General features: G+C 38.3%; 1 protein-coding gene across 1 annotated transcript in view; it reads right to left on the bottom strand.

Annotated features, from left to right (window-relative positions):
- The window catches only part of ANKRD45 (ankyrin repeat domain 45), a 50,232-nt gene that overhangs the window by 23,343 nt on the left and 13,826 nt on the right, over positions 1-13,063 (bottom strand). Inside the window, exon 3 of the mRNA XM_044267387.1 lies at positions 1,356-1,523. Within this exon, the coding sequence (XP_044123322.1) occupies positions 1,356-1,523 (168 nt within the window). The remainder of the gene's footprint in view (positions 1-1,355; positions 1,524-13,063) is intronic.

Raw genomic sequence — 13,063 nt, 5'->3', positions numbered from 1 at the left:
GAAAATGAAACAAGATGAAACCAGAGAGGGAGACAAACCATATGAGACTCTTAATCTCAGGAAACAAATTGAGGGTTGTTGGAGTGGAGGGGGGTGGGAGGGATGGGGTCACTGGGTGATGGACACTGGGGAGGGTATGTGCTATGGTGAGTGCTGTGAATTGTGTAAGCTGATGAATGACAGACCTGTACCCCTGAAACAAATAACACATTGTATGTTAACTTTTAAAAAAAAGACCTATATCTTAAAAAAAAGGGGGGGGCATGGTATATATACAATGGAATATTATTCAGCCATTAAAAAAGAATGAAATCTTGCCATTTGCAATGACACATACGGAGCTAGGAAATATTATTATAAGTGAAATAAGTCAGAGAAAGACAAATACCATATGACTTCACTCCTATGTGGAATTTAACAAATGAACAAAGGAAAAAAAAGAGAGAGAGAAAGAGAGACAAACCAAAAAACAGACTCTTAACTATAGAGAACAAACTGATGGTTGCCAGAAGGGTGGGGGGGGGGATGGAGGAAACAGGTGATGGGGATGAAGGCGTGCACTTGCGATCAACACTGGGTGTTGTATGGAAGTGCTGAATCACTATATTGTGCACCTGAACCTAATATGACATATTAACAATACTGGAATTAAATTTTTTTTAAAAGCTGAAAATGCTAATTATCTCTTGATTTGTTGATGGTATAACCTATAACTCAGAGGGGAAAAAATCCATCATTCAGTCCTTTTGCTACTGTCACCTAGATCCCAAGAGCTGGCCTTTACTACACACCTGGCTGTGCTCACTAACCTCTGTCCCTATTTTTCCTTAAGCACTTCTTTCCAGCTTCTCTCTTAACTCAGGCAAATGGAAATGAAACTAGCCCTTACGCACAGCAACTGCCCTGAGGCCTCCAACCAGCCCAGACTACCCAGACCAGTTTGAGCATAACCCATGTCTCCTGCCTGCACAGAAGGGCCATGGAGTGACCCCAGAATAACCAACAACTATCTTTATCTCACTCTAATACTAAAATCTCCACTGAGGAGGACGCAAGCCTCGTTTACGTAACATAAAATGTATGTATAGACATGTTGCCTTAAGGCGCATGGGGGACCTGATACTCACCTGCACAAACAATGATGAGGATCCCCTTTCTAAATACCCTAACCCTTAATAAAAGGAGCCCATGTACCCTTGCTTGGGGAGTCATAGCTTTGGAAGTTGTTCTCTTCGATATTTACTGCAAATAAAGTTTTGTTTATGTGACAACTCACCTGGGGTAGTTTCCATCTGTGACTTAACAAGGCGTGAGAACTCGTGCTACTTAGGTACACTACCTTGGGTCTTCCTTACCTGCCCAGTCCAGGAATTCCACACACTCCGTCTGGGAATACCGAGCAGCAACATCTCGAGCTCTTTCTTCCCGGAAATTCAGCGCTTCTATATCAACGTCCAACTCCACTAGTGCTTTCAAAGTTTCCAGACGGCCCCAGGCTGCAGCACAGTGTAAGAGTGTGTAACCTAACAAGAGAATGAAGATGGTCAGGTCGAATAGGCTACATTGTTTCAGGCTTGTTTTACTGAACAGAAGATCATAATGAAGATCAACTCTTGAACAATTACTGTGAGCGAGGCACTATTCGACATACTTTATACACAGTAAACTCATTCAGTTCATAAAAACCCTGAGGTCAGAACTATTATAATCCTCACTTCACAGATAAGGAAACAGGCCCAGAGAAGTTAAGAAGGAAACTGAGGTCCAGAAGCTTGCCGGAGGAATGCAGCCAGTGAGTGATGGATGCAAGATACCAACACAAGTAGCCTTAAGTCTGAGCTCTTTAACGCCTTTTAAAAAGGAAAACAGCAACCTCCCCAGAAGTAAACTATTTGGGAACACAATTAGACCCACAACTCTAGTCTAAGGGACTTTCAGCTAACTCTAATTATATTGGCATTATTGTTAATGCAATCATATAAATTATGATCACTGTGTATGCCTTTGGTTTGAATATTAATCATTTGAATGAAAACTGAAATCATGACCCACCAGATTAGAAAGTTGTTTTTTAGATTTGCAGTGGCAACTACTAGGAGGGTGATAAAAAGGAAGGCATAATTAAAATTCTTTCACACTGGTTTAAAACAATCAAGTTCAAACTTCTTTGTTTTAACTTACCCACAGGAGATATTTATGACTCATTTAACTGGCCAAAGAGGCAAGTACTTCTAACACACGAAGAGCTGAGCAAAAGAATGAACAGATATGTTGACTCTATTATGTACCAGGCACTTTATGTACTAATACGTGATTCAACCCCTTCAAGAACCTCTGAGGTCTGTACTGTTAACCCCATTAAAAGACACAAAGGAAAGTGAAGTTCAGAGAGGTTATCCCTTGCCCAAGGCCACACTGGTAGTTAAGTAGCCAAAGCAAAATTCAAACCCAGGTCTGTTGCCAAATAAAGCATTTGTAAGGAGTAGGAAACAGTACCTAAATGCTTGCCACTGAGTAGAGCAGGAAAAAAGAGAATCCTGATTCCTCCACTGCTGCTGCCCCCCGGAACAATTTGTTACTTAAACTGTAACCCCTGGAGGATTTTACTAGTTACCAAGCACATTTAGATATGGCCTTAAGAAATACATATACTGGGGCGCCTGGGTGGCTCAGTGGGTTGAGCCGCTGCCTTCGGCTCAGGTCATGGTCTCGGGATCCTGGAATCGAGTCCCGCGTCGGGGGGGGGGGGGGTCTCTGCTCAGCGGGGAGCCTGCTTCCCTTTCTCTCTCTCTGCCTGCCTCTCCGACTACTTGTGATTTCTCTCTGTCAAATAAATAAATAAAATCTTAAAAAAAGAAAAAAGAAATACATATACTGACAACAGGTCTTTGGGGAGAAGGACACTGTACGACCACGAAGCTGGGCAGCTGGGGTTGCCCGGCCCGCTCAGGGCCGAACGCCGCCCCTTCACCGGAGCCGGGCAGCCAGAACGCATGGCCCGCCCAGGGCGGAAGGCCGCGGGCTTCAGGGAAGCGGAGCACCCGGGAATGCAGGGTCAGCTCAGGGTGGAATGAAAACCGCCTGCTTCCCTTTTTCGTTGTCGCTCCTTTCTCTTCCCAGAAGTGCTCTTGTTAGTTAGGTAAGTCCTTTGAATGTGCTTGGTTAACTATAAACCTTACCCTCCTCCTTGCTTGCCTGCAAGACCTGTCTAACGTTTGCCTTCATCGATCCTTCTGTTGGCTATTGTTTTCTATCTAATAAAAGTGAGACTGTGGAGTTGCTCGTGGCAGCAGTCCTTTTCCACTGTTGTCCCCTGCTCCCAGTCTCTTGCAGCTGACTTGATTGTGCCTAATTCTTCTCTCGTTGCTGACTGGCACTCCACTTCCTTCCAGAAGCCTCTTCTTGGCTCCCCACTTGCCACATTCCCACAATCCCAGGTCTGTTTTACATGAGGTTGTAAACTACCTTTGTCTTGAGGATATCATAACCTGAAGGGTTAATAAGGGAATCAAAAGGAACATCAAGTGAACTACTCCCAAGATCAGCCAAAATTGGAATGACCTCTCCTCTTTGGCCCAACTTTTTTTTTTTCTTAATATCATAGCAAATGAGAAATTTCAAAAATGAAGAGATAGAGACTGGCCCAAGAATTTCACTGTGCCTTTATCCTCTACAAAAAAAAAAAAAAGAGAGAGAGAGAGAAATACCCTGATATCACCTCATTGCTCTTGCCTTCTGCCTGAAGATGCAAGTCTTCAATGAGCCAAAAAAGTCTAGAGCCCCGAAAGCTGGAGGTGGGAGACACTGTCTACAAACAAGATGCTGCTAGCATGAGCCATTCCAAATGAGTTCTGGCTCCTTATATTGCTTTTCTCAAGGCTGAAGTTCCACACCACTGGTAACACCTATTTTTTTTTTCCTATTTAACATACATAGCTTAAAAACAAGAAAACAAGATTTCTAAACAGAGGCTTTTAACAAAAGATTTGGATGTTTTAAAAAGACCGTTACATTTTTTCCCCCTTGTTGGGGATGGTCTGTTTTCTAGAGAGAAACACACAGATCTTGTAGTACATTAACCCCACTGCCTTCCCAGAAGAAGAAAAACATTTAAATAAGATGAGTTCAAAAGTAACCAGAAGAGAAAGGGATTTTCCTAAAGTTCTCCCATAATGTTGGCAATGAGTGTTGGACCTCAAGTGATGTATACAGAGGGCCACATGACAGAAATCCCAGTAAGAAGAATGGTACCATAAATGGAATTAGGAAGGCTTGGGGTCGATTCTGAGAGAAAAAATAATCTCTTTGTGGAGGACTACTGGTTACTGAATACAGAGTGAGTCCGCTGAGCAGGTAGCTCATAGTAAGGCAAAAGATCAGACAGGAAAGGAATCTTTTCCTCTATGTGGGCACCGTTCTGTGCACTTCACAGCTATGAACTCATTTCCATCCTATGAAGTAGGCACTAGTGTGTTCTCCTTTGTAAGAAAACAAAAGTACAGAGAAGATAAGTACTTTTCTCAAGGTTGCTGCAAGTTAATGAAGGTATATGGTGAGGTCAAAGTCCAAGACAGGGATGATGAGTCAAAAACAAATAATAGGCCATGGAGCAAAATACTCACCTATCTAATCTAGAATATTTCTCACAACCTGCCTCCCACCCCAGTACCAGACTCTTTGAATTCCCCAAATCATGTTTCATCCTCTACAACTTTGCATATGCTGGTTTTTTCTGACCTGAAATAGTAATCACAGTAATAGAATAAAGTAATTCCAGTACAAATGTAATGTTTACTTAGTATTAATACTGGTATTTTATAAAATGGAGTTCAGAATTAATTTTTTAATTTTTTAATTTATTTTTTAAAAGATTTTATTTATTTATTTGACGGACAGAGATCACAAGTAGGCAGAGAGGCAGGCAGAGAGAGAGGGGGAAGCAGGCTTCCCACTGAGCAGAGAACCCGATGCGGGGCTCAATCCCAGGACCCTGAGATCATGACCTGAGCTGAAGGCAGAGGCTTAACCCACTGAGCCACCCTGTGCCCTGAGAATTCATTTTTTAAATTTGTGAAACTATTTAATAAACTTTAATGTTAATACATTTATGAAAATGTACAAACAAAAGATATCCAAAAAAGCCTAAGTATGAAATAGAAATGTTAAGAATGGATTTTCATTCTATTAGCCATAAAAATTGTCAGATAAAACTGACAAAAATTGGGACACCTGGGTGGCTCAGTCGGTGAACCATCTGCCTTTGGCTCAGGACATGATCCCAGGATCCTGGGATCCAGTTCTACATCATGCTCTTTGCTCAAGGGGAGCCTGCTTCTCCCTCTGCCTGCCGCTCCCCCTGCTTGTGCTCTCTTACAAATAAATAAATAAAATCTTAAAAAAAAAACAACCACACACACAAAAATTAAGAGTTAAAAAAAAACACACTACAAAAATAAAGAAATGTAATTAATTAATCATGAAAATTTCAAATGAAACATTAATTTTTCTAAGTGTATCAATGGTATCACCAAGACATTTTTGTACAACTTTTTTTTAGCTGTTACAGTTTTTCTCATTCAATATTAGTTGGAAGTGGTTATAAACTAATCTCAAGTATGTTACATTTTTTAAAAAGATTTTACTTATTTGAGAGAGAGCACAAGAGCAGGGTGATGGGCAGAGGGAGAACCAGACTCCCCACTGAGCAGGAAGTCTGATGCCGGGCTTGATCCCAGAGGCAAAACAACATGCTACTACTAAACATGGAATGTGTCAACTAGGAAATCAAAGAAGAAATTTAAAAAATACATGGGAACAAATAAAATTGAATATATAACTGTTCCAAACCTTTGGGATACAACAAAAGTGGTCACAAGAGGGAAGTATATAGCCGTCCTGACCTATCCCAAGAAGCAATAAAAATCTCAAACAATTCAACCTTACACCTTAGGGAACTAGAAAAAAGAACAACAAACGAACCCCAAAGCCAGCAGGAGGAAGGAAATAGTAAAGATTATATCAGGTAAATGATATAGAAACTAAAAAAAAAAACCCAATAGAACAAATCAATGAAACCAGGATCTGGTTCTTTGAAAAAATTAATAAAATTGACAAACCTCTAGCCAGATTTTCCAAAAAGAAAAGGACTAAAATAAATAAAATCACAAATGAATGAGGAGAAATAAAACCAACACCACAGAAATACAAGTTTTTCATGAGATCATGAAAAACTGTATGCCAACAAATTGGATAACCTGGAAGAAATCGACAAATTCCTAGAAACATATAAACTACCAAGAATGAAACAAGAAGAAATAGAAAAGTTGAACAGACTGATAACCAGCTAAATCAGTAAAGAAACTGAATCAGTAATAAAAATCTCCCAACAAACAAAACCTGAGGACCAGATGGCTTCACAGGTGAATTTTACCATTTAAAGAGTTAATAATATCCTCAAACTATTCCAAAAAACAGAAATGGAAGGAAAACTTCCAAATTCATTCTACAAAGCCAGCATTACCCTGATACCCAATCCAGATAAGATTCCACCAAAAAAGAAAACTACAAGCTAATACCCCGATGAACACAGATGTAAAAATCCTCGACAAAATACTAGCAAACCAAATCTGACCGTACATTAAAAGAATTACTCACCAGAATCAAGTAGGATTTATGCCTGGGCTGCAAGAGTGGCTCAATATTCACAAATCAATCAATGCGATACACTATACTAATGAAAGAAAGGATAAGAACTATATGACCCTTTCAATAGAGGCAGAAAAAGCATTTGACAAAGTACAACATCCATTCGTGATAAAAACTCTCAACCAAGTAGAGTTAGAGGGAACATACCTCAATATATTAAGAACCATATAAGAAAAACCCACAGAGGGAGACAAACCATAAGAGTCTCAATCTCAGGATTGCTAGGGTTGCTAGGGAGTGGGCAGGGAGGGATAGGGTGGCTGGGTTATGGACATTGGGGAGGGTATGTGCTATGGTGAGTGCTGTGAAATGTGTAAGACTGATGATTCCCAGTCCTGTACCCCTGAAGCAAACAATACATTATATGTTAATAGGAAAAAAAAAAAAAAGGAAAAACCCTAACGAATATCATTCACAATGGGAAAATGGAGAGCTTTTTCTTTATAGTTAGGAACAAAACAGGGATGTCTACTGTTACTCAACAAAAAGAAATGAAAGGCATCCAAATTGGCACAAAAGAAGGCAAACTTTCATGGTTTGCAGCTGAATGATATTCTAGATAGATGACATGATACTCTGTACTCTATCTAGAAAACCCAAAGGACTCCACCAAAAAATTGCTAGAACTGATACACAAACTCTGTAAAGTCACAGGATACAAAACAACATACAAAAATCTGTTGCATTTCTATACAGCAATAATGAAGGACCAGAAAAAGAAATCAAGGAACCAATTCCATTGTAATTGTACCAAAACTGTAAGATACCTATAATAAACCTAACAAAAGAGGTAAAAGACCAGTACTCTGAAAACTATAAAACACTGATCAAAGAAATTAAAGATGACACAAAGAAGTGGAAAGACACTGCATGCTCATGGTTTGGAAAAACCAATATTGTTAAAATGTCTATACCACCCAAAACCATCTACACATTTAAAGCAATCCCTACCAAAACACCAAAAGCATTTTTCACAGAGCTAGAACCAATAATCCTAAAATGTGTATGGAACCACAAAAGACCCCAATTAGCCAAAGCAACCTTGAAAAAGAAAAGCAAAGCTGGAGGCATCACAATTCTGGAGTTCAGGTTATATTACAAAGCTGTTGTGATCAAAACAGTGCCTGGGTGGCTCAATGGGTTAAGCCTCCACCTTCCACTTGGGTCATGATCTCAGGGTCCTGGAATCAAGCCCCGCATCAGACTCTCTGCTTAGCAGGAAGCCTCCTTCCCTTCCTCTCTCTCTGCTTGCCTCTCGCCTACTTGTGATCTCTGTTGGTCAAATAAATAAATAAAATCTAAAAAACAAACAAACAAAAATATCCAGTATGGTACCGGCACAAAAATCAACACATAGATGAATAAAACAGAACAGAAAACCCAAAATGAACCCACAGTATATGGGCAATTAATTTGCAGGAATGAATAAATGTTCAAGTGGAAAAGACACTCTTTTCAACAAATGGTGCTGGGAAAACTGGACAGCAATATGCAAAAGAACGAAAACTAGGCCACTTTCTTACACCATATGGAAATATTAGATGTTTTTATCTTAAAGATTTTATTTATTTATTTGTCAGAGAGACAGAGAGATCACAAGCAGGCAGAGTGGCAGGCAGAGGCAGAGAGAGAAGCAGGCTCCCCGCTGAGCAGAGAGCCCAATGTGGGACTCAATCCCAGGACCCTGGGATCATGACCTGAGCTGAAGGCAGCAGCTTAACCAACCGAACCACCCAAGTGTCCCCAAATATTAAAATGTTTATCAATCTAACAAGTGGATAGTGATAGCTCATTGTTTAAATTTGCATTTTTAATAGTGAAGTTGACATTTTATGTACTTATTGGCCATGAACATTTCTCTTCCATGAATTGATTGCTTGTTCCTATCCTTTTTCTATTGGGTTCAATTATTCTTATTAATTAGTAGATGATCTTAAGTAGATACATCCTTTGTGGGTTGAAAAAATATTACAAATATCCTCTTGTAGACTGTGTATTATCTTGGCACTTTGTTTATAGTATCTTTTGTATAGAATTTTAAATTTATATATATAAAATATATATCTTTTGATGGTTTTGTTCTTATGTCTTCTTTTAAGATATTGAGTAATATCTCAAGAATATTACAATTCTCTATCTTTCACAAAGTTCGAAGCTTTTTCTTTTCACATTCACATCTTGCATAAACCTGTAGCTGATTTTTGTGCATGGTATAATGTAGGTATCTAATTTTTTTCCAAATTAATAACCACCGGTCTCCACACATTAAATATTTCATAATTTCCCCACTGAAATTAAGGGTCAGCTTCTTAGTTCTTATTTTTTAAAAAAACCTAATGTGATATTAACTAGATTGATAAATTAATTTGGAAGTTGCCATCTTTATGATATTCAATCTCACGTGTAAAACACACACAATTTGGGTCTTCTTTGATGTAACTCAGTAATGTTTTAAACATTTTGCCACAAATGTCTTGCAATTCTTTTGTCAGATTTAGTCCTAATTTCTGTATGGTTTTGCTGTGAATAAGATTTGTATTTTTATTACATTTCCTTTTTTCTTTTCTACTTCAGTTGTTATTTTAGTTATTTATATATATCATTTATAAATATATATATTAATTCTATGTGATAGTGGTATTTACACATTTGGGTCTTTAAAACATATTCTGCTTACATGTCACCACCCTACTGTATATAATTTTATAATTTGTTTAATTCTTATTTTTCTTGCCTCAATGTTTATTTAAATTTAAAAAATCAGAAGACATAGAGAATTTTAAAAATTCATCAGAAGGTAGATCTCAAGGTGAAGAGATGAGTTCATGACATTATTGAGGATGTAAGAAAAAAATAAGCAACTGTCTACTACAATACATTTTACTTTTGATATTACACTATCAAGTTCACATTTGGAGGGCTTCTGGGGGGCTCAGTGAGTTAAAGCCTCTGCCTTCGGCTCAGGTCATGATCCCAGGGTCCTGGAATAGAGCCCCACATAGGGCTCTCTGCTCAGCAGGGAGCCTCCTTCCCTTCCTCTCTCTCTGCCTGCCTCTCTGCCTACTTGTGATCTCTGTCTGTCAAATAAATAAATAAATTTTTTTTAAAAAAAGTTCACATTTGGATAATTCCAAGAAATTTCTCAGAATGAATGCTTCTTTATTACATTTCCTGACTGTTGATAGTACAGAGAAAGCTACTGATCTGGGGTATTGATCTTAATGTCCATTTCTTGCTAAATTAAATTCTGTTAGTACTAATAGTGGATTCCTTTGGATTTAAATCTGTATCCATATGAATAATGAGAGTTTTATTTCGTCCAATCAAATCCTTATATCCAGCAGTTTCCCGGTGAATGTTTACCACTAGTCCTCTGGGGGAAAATCCCTGATTTGTACCATTAGCAATTTCCATGATATATTCTCTTAACGTGGCCAACTTCAACCTACCAAAGTGATGTCAACCAATTTACAAAACCTCTAAAATTTCAACCATCAGCTGGCAAGAGCTCGTAAAAGCCAGCTCCAGCACAGTACTGTGTTATGTCTCCAATTTATTTTTTTTATCCTTACTGCACTTGATAGGGATGCCTGAGTGGCTCAGTTGGTTAAGTGTCTGCCTTCGGCTCAGGTCATGATCCCAGGGTCCTGGGATCAAGTTCCATGCAGGGCTCCTTGCTTGGCAGGGACCCAGCTTCTCCCTCTGCCTGCGTCTCCCCCTTCTTGTGCTCTCTCTCTCTCTCTGACAAAGAAATAAAATCTTAAAAAAAAAAAAAGGTCATGATAGTGAATATCATAGCCTTGTTTCTGACTTTATTTTTTTGAGAGATTTTACTTATTTATTTGAGAGACAGAGATAGCAAGAGAGATCGTGAGAAAGCGCACAAGCTGGGAGGAGAGGGAGAAAACCACCCGACTAAGCAGGGAGCAGGTCACCTCACACAGGGCTCCACCTCCTGATCTGAGCCAAAGGCAGACACTTAACTTACTGAGCCATCCAGGCACCCCTCATTTCTGACTTTAAAGAATGTTTCTAAAGATTCAATTCTGAGGTGCCTGAGGGGCTGCAGTTTAAGTGTCTGATGCTTGATCTCAGCTCACGTCTTAATCTCAGGGTCATGAGTTCAAGCCCCACATTGGGCTTCATGCCCTACTTTTAAAAAATTAGTTAATAAAAAATAAAGATTCAGTACAAGGTATTTTGCTTCAGGTTTTTGATAGAGAGCCTTAGTTAAGGAATTAAGGAAGGTTTCTTCTATCTCTATTTCCCTAAGAGCATTCATCATGGCTGAATGCAAGATTTTTTTTCAAAAGACTTTCTGCATCTTTTGAAATTATCATGTGCTTTTGTTCATTCAGGTTTTTAATGTAGTCACTTATACTAATCTTTTTTTTAAAAGATTTTATTTATTTATTTGACAGAGAGATCGAGTCAAGTAGGCACAAGTAGGCAGAACAGCAGACAGTGGGAAAGGGAGAAGCAGGCTCCCCACTGAGTAGGGAGCCCAATGGGGGACTCAATCCCAGGACCCTGGGATCCTACTGAGCCACCCAGGTGCCCCACTAATCTTTTTTCTAAAGTTAAATCATCCTCTCCTTAATGGGATAAACCCAACCTAGTATATTATATTTTATAAAATACAATCTTAGATTTAATTTGTTCATATTTTATTTAAGATGTTTGCATCTTTGTTATTAAAGGAGATTGGCCTATAATTTCCCTTTCTACTACCACTGTCCTTAACTTGTTTTGCTATAAAAGTTGTTTCTCTCATAAGTTAAGCAGTTTTACAACTCTCTTTATATGCTGTGAACATTGTAAAAATTAGAGATTACCTTTTCCCTAAAAGTGCAGTAAATCTTACCTTTTATAACATCTGAGCCCAGAGTTAGGTGGGGGGTGGGGGAGAGATGCCTATTTTTATTACTTATTTATTTTTTCAAGATAACCATTGATATAGTCAAGATTTCTATTTTTTCTGAATTAATTTTGGTAATGTATACTTTATAAGAAAATTGTCCATTTCATCCAACTTTTCAAATGTATTGTCATAAAATTATTTATAATATTTTCTAATTAATTTTTCTTCAAATTTTTATTTAAATTTTAGTTAACATATAGTGTAATATTGGTTTCAGGAATGGAATTCAGTGATTCATCACTTATAGATGATATCCAATGCTCATCACAAGTGCACTCCTTAATACCCATCACACACCTCCCTCCAACAATCCTCAGTTTGTTCTGTGTGGTTAAGAGTCTCTTATGGTTTGTTTCTTTCTCTCTTTCTCCTCCCTTCCCTTCTGTTCATCTGTTTTGTTTCTTAAATTCCATATGAGTGAAATCATATGGTATTATCTTTCTCTGACTTATTTCTCTTAGCATAATATACTCTAGCTCCATTCACATCATTGCAAATGGCAAGACTTCATCCTTTTTGGTGGCTGAGTAGTATTCCATTGCATATATATGTATATATACACACACACACACCACAATTTCTTTATTCATTCATCAATCTATGGATGTAATTATTTTTTTAAAAAAAGATTTTATTTGAGAGAGAGAATGAGAGAGAGCATGAGAGGAGAGAGGGTCAGAGGGAGAACAGACTCCCTGCTGAGCAGGGAGTCTGATGCAGCAGTCAATCCTGGGACTCCAGGACCACGACCTGAGCCAAAGGCAATTGCTCAACTGAGGTACCCAGGCACCTGGATGTAATGATTTTTTTAAGTCTTAGTTTTTCCTGTGTGCATTCTCCACCCTTTAAAATTCCAAATATTATTTATGCTTTCCACCTCTCTGATATTATTTAATACCAAAAATTATCAAATATTACAAAGGTTTATCAACTCTGTCTTTTTCACTAAACCAGATTTGGTGTTATTGATCCTTTCTATTGTTCCTTTCTTTTCTTTTTTTTTTTTTTAAGATTTTATTTATTTATTTGACAGACAGAGATCACAAGTAGGCAGAGAGGCAGGCAGAGAGAGAGGAGGAAGCAGGCCCCCTGCTGAGCAGAGAGTCCGATGCAGGGCTCGATCCCAGGACCCTCGGATCATGACCTGAGCCGAAGGCAGAGGCTTTAACCCACTGAGCCACCCACGTGCTCCTGTTTCTTTACTTTCAATGTCATTACTTCACTTCTACTTTTTTCCTATTTTTCTTCTACTTTCTTTGGATTACTCAGTTGTTCTTCTTTTTCTAACTTCTTGAGTTAAATGCCTTGTTTTCAATTTTCAGTGTTTCTTATATTCTAATATATGTATTAAGTTAGAATTTTAATTAGTTTTATTTCACAGGTCTGACATCAAGTGATCATGCTGTCAGTTAAATATTTCATAAGTTCTAGTGTATC

Source organism: Neovison vison, chromosome 10, assembly GCF_020171115.1.
Source record: "Neovison vison isolate M4711 chromosome 10, ASM_NN_V1, whole genome shotgun sequence".
Taxonomy (NCBI): Eukaryota; Metazoa; Chordata; class Mammalia; order Carnivora; family Mustelidae; genus Neogale; species Neogale vison.
Note: the sequence above shows the minus strand (reverse complement) of the source record. Positions and strands in the feature narration are given on the sequence as shown.